We start from the raw sequence: 16,911 nt of genomic DNA, 5'->3' as shown, positions 1-16,911 counted from the left end.
GGTGGGCGGCGGCGGCGGCGGCGGCGGCCATGTTTGTTATCGTATCTCATTAGAACGTCCGTCAGCGTCTGATTTGTCCTGAATCCGTCGTTTTTTCTCCGAAACATCGCCACTTGTCGGCTCGTCTACGCAAACGCGACAACTGACTTCCTGTTGTTTGTTTTGTTCCGTCTTCCCGTTTGGCCGCCATGTTGGTCCGTCGTTAGAATTACTCACAATGGAAATCTTCACCTTTTGGCTGAAAGGGGATTTTAAAATAAATAAAATAAATGAAGGTACAAGCAAAATGGGGGAATCCACAAGAAAAACAATTATTAAATGGCTTAAATAAACGGACATATGAGAATTTCTATTTTATTTATTTATTTATTTTAAAGGCGACAGCAGCTAAAATGCGGCTTCTGATTGGTCCTCGCTCCCCCTGATGTTCTCGCTGGTTTTTCACTTCCAAAATAAAATGAGAAAAAAAACGGAAACGTATCGCTCTTTAGAAGCGGTTTTCCACTTCCAGTTTCCACTTTCGTGTTTCCATGGCGACGTTTTCAAAACGACGTAGCATCTTCATCTCATAGTACAGAATAATTAAAGTGACTTTTTACTGAAGGTTTGCGAGGAAATTGGACTTTCAGTGGCTGCTTGATATTTAATGTTAATAAATACATTTAGTATTTCTTCATTGAGCAACAAGGACAACTTTTCCAGGCGGAAACGAAAACGTCACGTGGCAACGGCGCTGTAAATGCAACTTCTTGAGCGTCGTGACTCACGAGACTTTTATTTTGAAGGTCACGCAACAACAATTCGTATTCTCCCATTGTTGATGTTTAGATCGTTTTGTTCTCTGCTGCGTGTGTGTGTGTGTGTGTATGTGTGTGTGTGGTATCATTATAAAACAAACAGCAGCACCCACTAGTGGGCCAACATGGAAATTACATCATTTTCAAAACGTCACAAACGTTCCGTTGTTTCAGATCCAGCAGGAAGTGGAGGGAAACGCTGCACTTTTAATTAATGCTGCGTAATAAAAAAAAAAAAGCCTTTTAAGTTCATTTCAATTGCAGTGAATCGGCGCCGGTTCCCACAGTTTGACCTCAGGCCGTGGGTTAATGTGGGGGGGTGGGGTGGGGGGGGGTAGGGCGGGAAGAGAGCCGCGCTCAAAACTACACAGATGTGATGCGACCGCGCTGCACTCGTAAGGTGGCGGCGTCTAAAAATACCCCGCCGCCTGAGCTGATGGCATCTGACAACTGTACACGCTGCTGGTCATGCTAGTCGCCGCGGTAACCTGCTCTGGTGGGGAGGAGGGGGAGGGGGGGGGGGCAGGGGGGGGGGGGGGGGGGGGGGGCATCCATCAAGAAGCATGTTGATTTGAGGTCCGTGACTTTGAAAAGGAAAAGACACGTTTTCAGCCGTTTCTCCTGGTTTGTTGACGTCGTGAGCGGCTCGGCTTGTTTTTGTTTTTGTTTGTTTTTTTCGCAGCCAACATGAAGCTGCTTCCAGGGGAAGGAAAAAAATTATTACATGATTAGTCAGTTATTACATGATTACATTTTGCTCCATTATTACATAATTCAGTTGAACATTTCTTACATTATCATGTTTTTGCTCCATTATTACATAGTAAACCGAACATTTCTTACATTATCATGTTTTTGCTCCATTATTACATAGTAAACCGAACATTTCTTACATTATCATGTTTTTTCTCCATTATTACATAGTAAACCGAACATTTCTTACATTATCGTGTTTTTGCTCCATTATTACATAGTAAACCGAACATTTCTTACATTATCATGTTTTTGCTCCATTAGTACATAATAAATTTAACATTTCTTACATTATCGTGTTTTTGCTCCATTATTACATAGTAAACCGAACATTTCTTACATTATCATGTTTTTGCTCCATTAGTACATAATAAATTTAACATTTCTTACATTATCGTGTTTTTGCTCCATTATTACATAGTAAACCGAACATTTCTTACATTATCATGTTTTTGCTCCATTTTTAGCTTGTGAGTTGAACATTTACTACATTATTACATTTTGCTCCATTATTACATAATAAATTGAACATTTCTTACATTATGTTTTTACTCCATTATTACATGATTCATTTGAACATTTCTTACATTATTACATTTTGCTCCATTATTACCTCATGAGTTGAATGTTTTTTTTACATTATTACATTATGCTCCATTACTACATAATAAATCGAACATTTCTTACATGATCACATTTTGCTCCATTATTACATAATTCAGTTGAACATTTCGTACATTATCACATTTTTCTCCTTTATTACATAATTAAGTTGAACATATCTCACATTATCACGTTTTGCTCCATTATTACCTAATGGGTTGAGCTTTTTTTTTTTTTTTACATTATTACATTTTTCTCCATTATTACCTAATGGGTTGAACTTTTTTTTTTACATTATTACGTTTTGCTCCATTATTACATAATTCAGTTGAACATTTCTCACATTATCACGTTTTGCTCCATTATTACATAATTCAGTTGAACATTTCTTACATGATCACGTTTTGCTCCATTATTACCTAATGGGTTGAATTTTTTTTTTTTTTTTTACATTACATTTTGCTCCATTATTACATAATTCAGTTGAACATTTCTTACATTATTACATTTTGCTCCATTATTACATAATCAACATTTCTCACATTATCACGTTTTACTCCATCATGCTTGGCGACACGCCCCCTAATCAATCAGCTCATCCATGAACACGTCGTTCTGCCGTTTGCCCGTCACTTTATCCAGCTGCCAGTTTCCATTAAATCAGACCGCCGCCGCCGCCACCGCCGCCGCCGGACCGCCGTGCGGTAGCGGCGGCGGCGGCGATGGCACAGGTGTCCGGCGCTGCCTTGACTGAAGACGAAGTGACTGCAGTCTTATGCTCCGCTGCCTCGACCTCTCCAGCAGATTGTACACACACACACACACACACACACACACACACACACACACACACACGTACCTCACACACACCGAATCATGGCCGCCGAGCGCCGGCGAGTGGAAAAGCAAACGGCCTCTTGGCGGTTCGGGATCAAAACCTCCCATCGTGTCTCCGCGGTGGGAAAATGTGAGATTTTACACTTTAAGGGACGTAATTATGGGAAATATTAAAAAAGAAATACCCAACATGAGACGAGTTAACCTTGAAAATCAGTCATATTTACAGTGAAAAACGACAAAATACCAACAAATAAAGTAGAATCTGCACTCTTGAATATGCGTGAGAGTTTCCTTCAATGATTAATAATTCCACGTTCTACATTCTGCATTCCTCAGCCCACATTCCATCTTCTACATTCTACGTTTTACAGTCTACTTTCTACAATCGCCGCCGTACGTTCCGCAGCCCACGTTGTGAATTCTACATTCCACACTCTACCTTCACAGGAGCATGACGGCAGGAAGTAGCAGTTTTCGACTTCACAGCAGCTTTTCTGTCTCTTTGAGCTCTTTGAAATCCGCCACCGCTGCCCTTTGATCTCCGTTATCGGTTCTGTGTGTAAGAATGTCTCTTCTCATGGGATTTTTTTTTTTCTTCTTTCTTTTTTTTTTTTTTGGCAAATGCAACAAAACCCCACCGATTGCGCAACACCGCGGTTCTATCTTGGACTCGGTGTGCGGCTCTGTTCCAGGCCCGAAGAGCACGTTTTGTTGGAAATCGTCCAGGACGAGTCGGCGGCGGCGGTCAGACGTCTCTGCTCACGATTCCACGCCGGAGCGACTCATCGTTTTTTTTTTTTTTTGTTTGTTTGTTTTGTTTTTTTGCGGAGGCGGCGCGCGGGATCTCCTCTGTGCGTCGTGACATTTCAGAGAGGAGCAGTTAAGCATCAATCGACAAATCGCCACCTCGCAGTTTTTGGCATCGGGTGTTTCCCCCGGGAACGCGGAACTCGGTGGAAACGACGTCGTTCCTTCAGATCGTCCTCGGCGGGATGGACGTGAATCGTCTGTGTCGCGGAGGATCGTTATTCCCCCGGAAACAAACAAACAATCAAACAAATAAAGCAACGAATCCGAGAAAAGTTGAGGGAACAAAGATTAAGTCAGAAGTTGTGGGATAACGTTCCACCGTTCGCCCTACGCCGCCTCCCATTGGCCAAGTCGCTGCGGTCACTCGTCTGATTGGTCGATGAATCTGTGCGACGGCTGGGGAGCCAATCAGAGGCAGAGTAGGGCGGGGCATGTGATCATGTGACACTGAGCATAGTAGTTTGAATAGGTTTTCACTAAATAGTCATATTACATGCCAATTTAAATAAATAATAAAAAAATTTATTAAATTAAAAATAAATAAATTTAATAAATTTAATAAATTTAATAAATTTAATAAATAAAATAAATTAAATTAAATAAAATAAATAAAATAAATAAAATAAATTAAATAAATTAAATAAATTAAATAAATTAAATAAATTAAATAAATTAAATAAATAAAATAAATTAAATTCAATAAATTCAATAAATTCAATAAAATAAATTAAATTAATTAATTAAAATTCTAGCGTCTGCCCCGGGGGTCTGCAACATAATCTTCATGATTTTCCATGATTTTACGCCAAATGAAATTAATCTTGAGCCACAAAAAAAATGCTCATCATCCAAAATAGATACGTCTTTTAAAATTTCTATACGTAGAAAAACATTTTGTTTGCAATAATGAAAAGTACAATTTTGATATAAACCATTACATTTGAGCAGTTTTAGACATTTTTAAAGTTTTTTTTTTTTTTTTTCATGGACGCAGTCGTTGCGTGTCGTTTGCTTATGGAGTGTGAATGAGGATATTTGGCTTTTAATAAGTACCTGTATTGGTACTGTGTATCAGTGAGTAGCCAAACTTTAATATCGGTACTGTTCCTTTAAAAAAAACAAGGAAAAGTGGTGTCTTTGCATCCCAGTTAAGAAAACAGTTAATTAGCCTCACAGTCTTTTCCACGACTCCCATCAGTGTGAAGCCGATCCCGCCGCCGCCGCTCTGTTTTTGCTCAAAAGCGCTGAGCGTGCGCTTTATCGCACGCCGTGCGTTCCCACTGAGCTGGCGCTGGGAAGAGTGAAGAACCTCCTCCCGAGAGCCTCCGCCCGGGTCGTCCCACCGCCTTGTTCATCATTGTGTTGGCGGGTGAAACGCCCCCGGTAAGGACGGCCGGGGGAATCGTTTAACCTCGTGAGAAGGACGCCGCGCAGCCGCCGGCTTCTCAAACCGACACCAATGCGTCAATCAAGCGGCGGGATTCAGTCGTAAAAAATCTCCTGTAGCCAACGACTGCAAATCGAGTTTGTCTTAGAGACGACGCCAAAGCTGACGGAGCCGATTCTACAGTTTTAAATTCAACTAAAAGACGAAAACACACTTTATTGTATTTTTCTACGTTTTCAGAGCGGAAAAAAAAAAAGTGTGGGATAAACCATGACTCGGCAGGTTAAGGTTAATGGGTTTTGCTTGTTTTTTCCCCAGGATTTTCTGATTGGCTAGCATGGCTTTGTGCGTCTCGTTACACTGCCCCCTACAGGTGTGGCTGATCACAGCAGCTCTGAACCTGGTGGACATGAAGGTTTTTTTTTTTATTTTGTCAAAATAAAGTGGGAAATGTCCATTTTTGTTCAAACTGCAGGGAATGTCTTTCCTCCTCTTTACCAACTATTTTTTTTTTGCATTTTCCACATTTTATAATTTCATTTTATTTGATTTATTTGTGGTATTAATGTTATGTAGCAACTGGTCAGTGCTGGGAATTCGTGTGTGTGTGTGTGCGTGTGTGTGTGTGTGAGAGAGTTTTGAACTGGAGCCAGATATTTCCTGACGCTCCAGAGCATAAAGCCTCATTTCTGCACACGTGTGCACAATTTGTCCAGCGGAGTCCAGTCATGGTTTATTCTCCGCTCCACCGTCGCCTGCTGTTCAGTGTGAAGGTCGTTTTTATTCCAGCGCAGCAGCAGATACCCCCCCTCCCCCCCCCCCCCCCTCACCCCCTCCCCCCCCCACCCCCCCCCCCACCAACCCCCGTATGCTCGGCTTGGCAGCAATAGACTACTTTGTCCACAGCGATGATGAGAGCATGAGTCCTTTTGATCCTTCTTTTTTTTTTTCCCGGGATACCCTTGCTACTTGGCTGTCCTATTTCTTGTGTGTGTGTGTGTGTGTGTGTGTGTGTGTGTGTGTGTGTGTGTGTGTGTGTGTGTGTGTGTGTGTGTGTGTGTGTGTGTGTGTGTGTGTGTGTGTGCGCGCCTTGGGGGGAGTAGTGAGTGTTCCCTGACCTCCAGATTTAGCCCAGACCACTATTTTTTTTCTTTTTTTTCTTTTATCCTTTTTCCTTTTTCCTTTTTACCTTTTTTTCTGTTTTTCCTCCTTTTTCCTTTTCACCTTTTTTCTGTTTTTCCTCCTTTTTTCTTTTTTTCCACTTTTTTTCTTATTTCCTTATTTCTTTTTCCCCCTTTTTTCTTTTTTTATACCTTTTTTCACTTTTTTCTTTTTCCTTTTTCCATTTTTTCTCATTTTTTTCTTTACTTTTTTCTCTCCTTTTTTCTTTTTTCCTATTTTTTCTTTTTTACTTTTTTCCCCTTTTCTCTCTCGTTTTTTTTTTTTTTTTTTTTTACCTTTTTTCACTTTTCTTTTTCCGTTTTCCATTTTTTCTCATTTTTTCTTTACTTTTTTCTCTCCTTTTTTCTTTTTTTCTTTTTTCCTATTTTTTCTTTTTTTTTTTACTTTTTCCCCTTTTCTCTTTTTTTAACCTTTTTTCTTTTTCACTTTTTCACTTTTTTTCTCCTTTTTTTCCTTTTTTCTTTTTTCCTTTTTTTCTCCCTTTTTCTTTTTCCTTGGTTTTTTACCCCCATTATTTTTTCTTTCTTTTCTTTCTTTTCTTCCCCAGACCATTATACAGAGCGATCACCTTGAGGAGCAGTGCTGGAAATAGAAAAAAAAAAAAAAAAAAAAATTTTTTTTTTTGTTTTCTTAAAACATGCCGTGACACTGGTGACGCGGCGGCGACTAGCAGGCGGCGAGGAACCGGCCGTCGGTTCCGGCAGCCGAGGACACGACGCCTCAGATCGCCATGTGCAGCGCTGCGCCGACAGCCAAGAGAATTTACTGCCTGCAAATCAAAAAGATTATTTTATTATGCCTCACATGAATGGGAATGAGGCACACACACACACACACACACACACACACACACACACACACACACACACACACACACACACACACACACACACACGCTCTGTCTCTCCTCCATCAGTTACATATTCAGAGAAATGCAGCACAGCAGTATCATTCTGCCAATGCAGAACTCCAATTATTTCTCACTGTTGGGTTGAGATTACACACACACACACACACACACACACACACACACACACACACACACGACTGCTGAAATGCCGCATGTGTTTTCGTGAAGCCGGAAAAAAAAAAGATATTTAAAAACTGAGCCGATCATAAACTCATCCAATCAGATAATCCGTCAGATTTATTACCCCGTCCGCTTTTACCCACAATACCCCTGTGGAGCGCGCACGTTACACCGGCACACACACACACACACACACACACACACACACACACACACACACACACACACACACACACACACACACACACACACACACACACACACACACACACACACACACCTACAGTGCCGCTTCATTAGTTGCGCTTCTTGGCAATTAACTCGCCGTTTATCCAGTTTTAATTAAGCGTGGAGTTCTGGGGTCGTTTCCCTTTTCGGATGAGGCGTCTGTGTTTCTTATGATGATGATGATGATGAAGATGATGATGATGATGAAATCCTGCATGTAGGAGGGCAGAGGAGGTCTGCTGCTGCTGGCCTGTAGCTGTGTGTGTGTGTGTGTGTGTGTGTGTGTGTGTGTGTGTGTGTGTGTGTGTGTGTGTGTGTGTGTGTGTGTGTGTGTGTGTGTGTGTGTGTGTGTGTGTGTGTGTGTGTGTGTGTGTGTGTGTGTGTGTGTGTGTGTGTGTGTGTGTGTGTGTGTGTGTAACTAAGAGTTGTAGAAGGACACCACCAAGGGCAGAAGGAGTGTGTGTGTGTGTGACTCAGAGCGCAGTGGAGTTTCACTGTTATCACACACACACACACACACACACACACACACACACACTGATCAGAGTACAAGGTACCGATACGAGTACTTGATAAATACCCAGTGTAGTTCCTCCTCCATAAAGGAACGTCGTGTTCAGGCCGTGACCATAGTAACTAGTTCTGCACACGCTCAGTAGAGACGAGCAGAACAACGTCTTCCTCCAGGGCGTCGTGACGACTCACAGTCCTCCGGGGACTTGGTGCTTTTATTTTGATAGTCACTGTAATAACAATCCAATTTTGTGCATTTATTTTGACAGTCACTGTAATAACAATCCAATTGGTGCTTTTATTTTGACAGTCACTGTAAAAACAATCCAATCTGGTGCGTTTATTTTGACAGTCACTGTAATAACAATCCAATTTGGTGCTTTTATTTTGACAGTCACTGTAATAACAATCCAATTTGGTGCTTTTATATTGACAGTCACTGTAATAACAATCCAATCTGGTGCGTTTATTTTGACAGTCACTGTAATAACAATCCAATTTGGTGCATTTATTTTGACAGTCACTGTAATAACAATCCAATTTGGTGCTTTTATTTTGACAGTCACTGTAATAACCATCCAATTTGGTGCTTTTATTTTGACAGTCACTGTAAAAACAATCCAATCTGGTGCGTTTATTTTGACAGTCACTGTAATAACAATCCAATTTGGTGCTTTTATTTTGACAGTCACTATAATAACAATCCAATCTGGTGCGTTTATTTTGACAGTCACTGTAATAACAATCCAATTTGGTGCTTTTGTTTTGACAGTCACTGTAATAACAATCCAATCTGGTACTTTTATTTTGACAGTCACTGTAATAACCATCCAACCTGGATGTTAAAGGAGGAAGATGCTCTATAATCTGATGTTAGAGGAGGAAGATGCTCTATAATCTGATGTTAGAGGAGGAAGATGCTCTATAATCTGGATTAGAGGAGGACGATGCTCTATAATCTGGATTAGAGGAGGAAGATGCTCTATAATCTGGATGTTAGAGGAGGAAGATGCTCTATAATCTTGATTAGAGGAGGAAGATGCTCTATAATCTGGTGTTAGAGGAGGACGATGCTCTATAATCTGGATTAGAGGAGGAAGATGCTCTATAATCTGGTGTTAGAGGAGGAAGATGCTCTATAATCTGGATTAGAGGAGGAAGATGCTCTATAATCTGGTGTCAGAGCAGGAAGATGCTCTATAATCTGGATTAGAGGAGGAAGATGCTCTATAATCTGGTGTTAGAGGAGGAAGATGCTCTATAATCTGGATTAGAGGAGGAAGATGCTCTATAATCTGGATTAGAGGAGGAAGATGCTCTATAATCTGGTGTTAGAGGAGGAAGATGCTCTATAATCTGGATTAGAGGAGGAAGATGCTCTATAATCTGGTGTCAGAGCAGGAAGATGCTCTATAATCTGGATTAGAGGAGGAAGATGCTCTATAATCTGGTGTTAGAGGGGGAAGATGCTCTATAATCTGGATTAGAGGAGGAAGATGCTCTATAATCTGGATTAGAGGAGGAAGATGCTCTATAAAGTAATAAACTTTCTTTTCTGTGTTTAAACCATCTAACTGCTTTTCATTTCTTCACTTTAACAAAGAAACCAGGAAACTTAAAAAAAAAAAAAGATCAATTTAATCTCTTAACATAAAATCAATGTTAAATGTTAAATCAAAGACGAGGCTGGAAATTGGCGGTTTCGTCTCCACGACGACTGAAGTCACATTTTACAGAGAACATCTGAGCGACGCTCAGAAAACAATCGGAAACAAACATCAGACGAGACGTTCGGCCTCGAATCAACGATCTCGTGTTTGTGACTCAAACGAGAAGTGAAACCAGTAAACAGCAACTGATTAAAAGTTTCCATTAAAAAAAAAAAAAAAAAAAAAAAAAAAAAAAAAGTTGTCGAAGGCTTTTTTCCAGGATTTTTTTTTTTTTTTTTCAAACACAAAGAATAAATTCTCATAAAAGGAGAAAAAAAAACTCTCCTCACGTCTCTGCCTCCAATTTGCATGTTTAAAAAAATAAAAGCATTTGTGCTCCAATTTAAACCGGGAAGCAAATGTTCTCTGCTGGCCGGCTAATTGAAAGTGATTGAGTGGCGCCGAGAGTAATTGAGTACTGCCGAGAGTAATTGAGTACTGCCGGGAGTAATTGAGTACTGCCGAGAGTAATTGAGTACTGCTGAGAGTAATTGAGTACTGCCGAGAGTAATTGAGTACTGCCGAGAGTAATTGAGTACTGCTGAGAGTAATTGAGTACTGCTGAGAGTAATTGAGTACTGCTGGAATTGGACAACGGAGATAAAAGACTCTGACGTATCGTCCTCGTCCAGATCGTCAAGTGGTTAAAAAAAAAATACAGGCAAAACTTACGAGGTGGAATTTTTACTGAAAAGGTCCGGTTTCCATAGAAACGGTGGGGGTGGGAGGTGGGGGGGTGGAGCAACTTTTTGAAATTGCTGTGACTCTGTAGCAATCAGGGCGAAACGCTGCTACGACACATGATTCACAAGTCGCTGGACAATAACAAACATGGCGGAGGTCACATGACGCCCAGTCCATGTTCTCCTGGTACTTTTATTTTGACAGTCAGTAGTTCTTCTGCACATGCTCAGTGGAGCCAATCAGTTTCCTCCAGAGTGTCATGAGTCCCAGTCTTTGTTCTCCTGGAATGTGGTACTTTTATTTTGACAGTCACCATAATAACAATCAAACAAGGTGCTTTTATTTTGACACCCAACGTAATAACAATCCAACTTGGTAGCTTTATTTCGACGGTCACTATAATAACAATCCAACTTCGTACTTTATTTTGACGGTCACTATAATAACAATCCAACTTGGTAGCTTTATTTTGACAGTCACCGTAATAACAATCCAACTTGGTACTTTTATTTTGTCACTCAAGGTAATAACAATCCAACTTGGTAGCTTTATTTTGACGGTCACTATAATAACGATCCAACTCGGTAATTTTATTGTGATGGTCACCGTAATAACAATCCATCTCGGTACTTTTATTTTGACATTCAAGGTAATAACAATCCAACTTGGTACTTTATTTTGACGGTCACTATAATAACGATCCAACTCGGTAATTTTATTGTGATGGTCACCGTGATAACACTCCATCTTGGTACTTTTATTTTGACACTCAAGGTAATAACAATCCAACTTCATAGTTTTATTTTGACGGTCACCGTAAAATTATGTGTAAAATGATGCAACATATCAGAGAAAAACCCTCAAGAGGTTTGAAACGAGCGTAAATGGACGCCACAAAACATCACGGATGGCTTTTTTTTGGTGGTGGGGGGGCGGGGGGCAGTCGGGGGGGGCGTGGGGGGGGGGGGGGGGGGGGGGGTTGGGGGGTCGGTGATAATATTCCAGATCCTAACAGGCAGTAAAAGTCTGAGTTCATCAGTTCCTGCGGCAGACTGAGCCGCTAGTGGCGGACATTCATCACCGAGGTGGACGGGCTCATTATCGCCGCTCATCTCAAGCTGAGACAGTTCGGCTGAACACACACACACACACACACACACACACACACACACACACACACACACACACACACACACACACACACCACATCTGGTGGAGGAGCAGTCGGCGTCTGAATGAGGTCACCCAGTTCGCCCTCCACTCGCCTCCCTCGCTCTCTGAACAGCAGCCCTTCCTTGACCCGGTCTGCCCCCCCCCTCCCCCCCCCCCACCCCCCCCCTCCTCCTCCTCCTCCTCCTCTTCCTCCTCCTCCTCCTCTCTCTTCACCTCGCATCCCTCGCTCCGTGACCTCGGAGGATAACTTCTGGTACACGAGGCTCCGCCGTCGCCTCCTGGAAACACACGAGTCGTCTCTTGTTTGTTTTGTTTTTATTTACATTTCTTCTTCTTCTCCTTCTTCTTCTCCTCCTTCCTTCCCTCCGTTCCTCCCGTCCTCCAGGGCAGCAGCGAGGGCGACGTGGACAAGAACAAGTGCTGCACGCTGTGCAACATGTCCTTCACCTCGGCCGTGGTGGCCCAGTCCCACTACCAGGGCAAAATCCACGCCAAGAGGCTAAAGCTGCTGCTGGGCGAGCCGCCCGCCATCACCGCCAAAGGTACGGCGTCCAGACGCACCGCCGCCGTGCAGGGGGGAGGGGCTACACGTGTCAGAGGGGCGGGGCCGGGGGCGGGGCCTTATTGAGGGACGAGGTGGAGCAGAAAGTGTTTGTGTCTTCCACAAAGCTGAGAACCGTGATAACAGTCCAACGTGGTGGTGCTTTTATTTTGACAGTCATTAAAAAAATTTTTCATTCATTCACATGCAGCGTCTTTTTCCAAAATATCAAACACAAAATACACAAATAAGGTTGATCTGCTCCTCCGCAGTGTCGTATTTCTGTAACATTGATCATTTAACAAGTTTCTTAAACACATCAATGGACTTAGAAGTTTTAATTTTACAATCAAGACCGACTCCTTCCATTGAGATGCATTTTTCCATTACGCCGATTGAAACCTGGGTTTTGTAAAAAAAAAACCTCAGTTCCTTTCAGTTCATATCTACTTTTTCTCTCGGCGAATCTGTTTTGCAATTTGTTCGGTAAAATTTCCAGATGAGCTTTAAACATGGTTTTTAGAAGGTTCTACTCCACTAAATCTTTAAATTTCAGGGTTTTTAGTCGTCTAAATAAAGGACTAGCATGGTCTCTGTAACCACTTCCACTAGCGACTCAGTCTTTATATTATCGAGACAATGTATCGATACACATTGTATCGATACATTGTACATTGATACAATGTATCGATACAATGTATCGATACATTGTATCGTACTGTGAAACGATCTGATAATCTGAATATCTGAATAGACCGCCGGCCTCTCATTTCACTCCCACGCTGGGATTCTTTCCCCGTTTTTAAAAAATGTTTTTGTTCCTTTTCGTCTCGAGATAAACGAGTCGTCCTGATTTATGATTTTGAATGTGGGCTTTGTGTGGGATCGATAGCGGCGCGGTGATTTAGCAGGTCCTTGAGGGATCGGGCCTCTTCCGACCGTGCGCATTGCTACTTTACCGCCGTTATAAAGTAGTCCTGTCAAATCTAACAAGCCGAGTGTCTTTGGACTCGACGCTCAATGAGTTTGTAGAACAAGAGAGATTATTTCCACTGAACCGAGGCCCTGACGCTTTTCTTTTTTTTTTTTTCTTTTTATTATGTCAAATGAAAGGTAACAGGTTGAAACGTTGAACAAGACTTTTACAGACAAAGGTCATTAAACATAAAGCATATTATCGCAGGTAATTGAGGAACTACTTTTATTTTTTTAACCCCAAATCCGCAAATTCTACTCGAGGGAAGCGACTAAAAATACACATGAAAGCAAAAAAATCAAAGCAAATTAAAAATGTAAATGAGATGAATCCATGCATTCATACATTTGGCAGGTTGCCCAACTTTGGTTGTCTGAGGGAACGACGCACGAACGCATCACTCCTGCGACGCCGACCGGCTTCGGATCAACGCTTTTAGTGAACGACCGCTCGCGTCCTGCTAATCGTCGCCACGTCTTGACACGCGCGAGGTCGTTTCCCTCTCCGCCGCGGCCGCGACGGCGTTGTTTTATAGATCGCCTCATTAGAGCGAGGCTCCCGGGGGCGGCTCGAGTGTTCCTGCTAATGAATTCGTCGATTTGATTCATCGTCCTTCGCTTTGCAAATAATAACCGCCGCGGCTCCCAGACGACAAAGATTCCTGCCGACGTCGATGATGATCCGCTAAAAACCCCAAAACCTCGTGCCGGCGTCACTCGGCCGGATTCATTAAAAAAAAAAAAGAACGATTGGAAGAACGAGTGATTTGGGAATGGCGTGCTCTGACGTTTGTTAACGATTCAGCAAAGGCTTTCTGCAAAAATCACAACAAACTGCAAAAAAATTTTTTTATTTGTCCGGTTAAAGCCAGTTTGATTTCGGTGAAAAATCATCTTGGATCCTAGGAGCTGCATTCAGAATCTGCTGTGTCTGTGTGAGCTGGGCTGGCTCCGCCCCCCACACACGCCCATCTATAGGAAGAGGAGGAAGTACTTCCTCTCGTGGCGCCATGTGCCAGAGCAGAGCTGCTTGATTGTGGGAGGAGTCAAAGGGGGAGGGGCCTACCTTGATTGTGATTGGCTAATAAACACTCTTCTTCTTCTTCTTCCTCTTCTTCCTCTTCTTCTTCTTCTTCCTCTTCTTCCTCTTCTTCTTCTTCCTCCTCTTCCTCCTCTTCCTCTTCCTCTTCCTCTTCGTCCTCTTCCTCTTCTTCTTCCTCCTCTTCCACTTCTTCTTCCACTTCTTCTTCTTCTTCTTCGTCTTCGTCTTCTTCTTCTTCTTCTTCTTCTTCTTCTTCTTCTTCTTCTTCTTCTTCTTCTTCTACTCCTCCTCCTCCTCCTCCTCCTCCTCCTCCTCCTCCTTCTCCTCCTCCTTCTGCTTCTTCTTCTTCTTCTTCTACTCCTCCTCCTCCTCCTCCTCCTCCTCCTTCTCCTCCTCCTTCTGCTTCTTCTTCTTCTTCCACACGCTGAGCAGTTTAGAATAACGATCCCGCTGTGTAAGCACTGAGTTTCTGCCTGTTTACGAGGCCGAACGCTGCGTCAGCAAAAAAAAAAAAAAAAAGTCGTGAATCCGACGGCGGCGGGAGAAACAGCAGGGAACCAGACGGCGGTAATAAAAACACAGGAAGCTTCTGAATGTCAGCGCCGTGATTCACGCCGCGGCCATAATGTGAACGTTATTTTTCTTTAGATTACTCCAAATCATTCCTCTTTAAATCGGGGGTGGGGGAGGGGAAGGGGGGGGGGGGGGGGGTTATATATCCCCACATTAAGCTGCAGACGTTAGAGGAAGTGACATCCAGACGACTGGAAAACCATCCAGAATGAGGAGAGGATGAAAAAGAAGGAGGCGGCGATTATATATATATAAAAACAACAAAAAACAAACATTCGTTCAGCCAGTTTGAGCTCCAAAAAAATACAAAAATAAAAATACAGGATGGGAGTTGCGACTGATTGCAACACCAGCAGCCGATTGGACTCGCCTGCAGAGGAGCTCAGGCGATGTGGGTCAGCGGGAAGATTCCACGTTCGGCGGCGCTAACGGGCGACCCGGGGTGATTGGTTTAGCGCGTGACAACAGGCGGCCCGCGGCTTCAAACCTTCACTGAAACTGTCACATGAAAAATCCTCGCGTCTTCAAGGGGTTTTAAAAAAGAGAGAAAGATAAAGATTCCGGGCTGCAGATGGATGACGGTGCGTTTCTGAAAACGCCGGCCGCGGGTTCGTTTGGGGAAAGACGCGGCTCGACTGTGTAACGCCGTATAACCGAACCCTGATCCGCCAGCGCTTTCAGTTTCCGTCGTAGCGTCTGTGAGCGAGAAGATCAAAAGACGGAGGGAGTGATTTATACGACGACCAGGAACTCGTCTACGAGCGGCGACGGGTCAATAGAGGGCTCACACACCAGTGGTGCTACATGCTACATGCTAAAGAGTTTCAGGCTCACACACCAGTGGTGCTACATGCTACATGCTAAAGAGTTTCAGGCTCACACACCAACGATGCTACATGATACATGCTAAAGAGTTTCAGGCTCACACACCAACGATGCTACATGATACATGCTAAAGAGTTTCAGGCTCACACACCAACGATGCTACATGATACATGCTAAAGAGTTTCAGGCTCACACACCAACGATGCTACATGATACATGCTAAAGAGTTTCAGGCTCACACACCAGCGATGCTACATGATACATGCTAAAGAGTTTGAGGCTCACACACCAGCGATGCTACATGCTAAAGACATTCGCGGCTCAGACACCAGGGATGCTTCATGCTACATGCTAAAGAGTTTCAGGCTCACACACCAGTGATGCTACATGCTACATGCTAAAGAGTTTCAGGCTCACACACCAGTGATGCTACATGCTACATGCTAAAGAGTTTCAGGCTCACACACCAACGATGCTACATGATACATGCTAAAGAGTTTGAGGCTCACACACCAGCGATGCTACATGCTAAAGACATTCGCGGCTCAGACACCAGGGATGCTTCATGCTACATGCTAAAGAGTTTCAGGCTCACACACCAACGATGCTACATGATACATGCTAAAGAGTTTCAGGCTCACACACCAACGATGCTACATGATACATGCTAAAGAGTTTCAGGCTCACACACCAGCGATGCTACATGATACATGCTAAGAGTTTCAGGCTCACACACCAACAATGCTACATGATACATGCTAAAGAGTTTGAGGCTCACACACCAGCGATGCTACATGCTAAAGACATTCGCGGCTCAGACACCAGGGATGCTTCATGCTACATGCTAAAGAGTTTCAGGCTCACACACCAACGATGCTACATGATACATGCTAAAGAGTTTCAGGCTCACACACCAACGATGCTACATGATACATGCTAAAGAGTTTCAGGCTCACACACCAGCGATGCTACATGATACATGCTAAGAGTTTCAGGCTCACACACCAACAATGCTACATGATACATGCTAAAGAGTTTGAGGCTCACACACCAGCGATGCTACATGCTAAAGACATTCGCGGCTCAGACACCAGGGATGCTACATGCTACATGCTAAAGAGTTTCAGGCTCACACACCAACGATGCTACATGATACATGCTAAAGAGTTTCAGGCTCACACACCAGCGATGCTACATGCTAAAGACATTCGCGGCTCAGACACCAGGGATGCTTCATGCTACATGC

The 16,911-nt window shown here is 43.0% G+C and overlaps 1 protein-coding gene across 1 annotated transcript in view; it reads left to right on the top strand.

Annotated features, from left to right (window-relative positions):
- Nucleotides 1-16,911, top strand: part of zmat4a (zinc finger, matrin-type 4a) — a gene marked incomplete at both ends in the record, with an annotated part of 97,197 nt that overhangs the window by 36,965 nt on the left and 43,321 nt on the right. The window contains 1 exon segment of the mRNA XM_080499680.1: nucleotides 12,095-12,251. Within this exon segment, the coding sequence (XP_080355806.1) occupies nucleotides 12,095-12,251 (157 nt within the window).

The sequence above is a fragment of the Blennius ocellaris genome, assembly GCF_963422515.1.
Source record: "Blennius ocellaris genome assembly, chromosome: 7".
Taxonomy (NCBI): domain Eukaryota; kingdom Metazoa; phylum Chordata; class Actinopteri; order Blenniiformes; family Blenniidae; genus Blennius; species Blennius ocellaris.
This window is presented reverse-complemented; position numbering and strand designations above follow the sequence as displayed.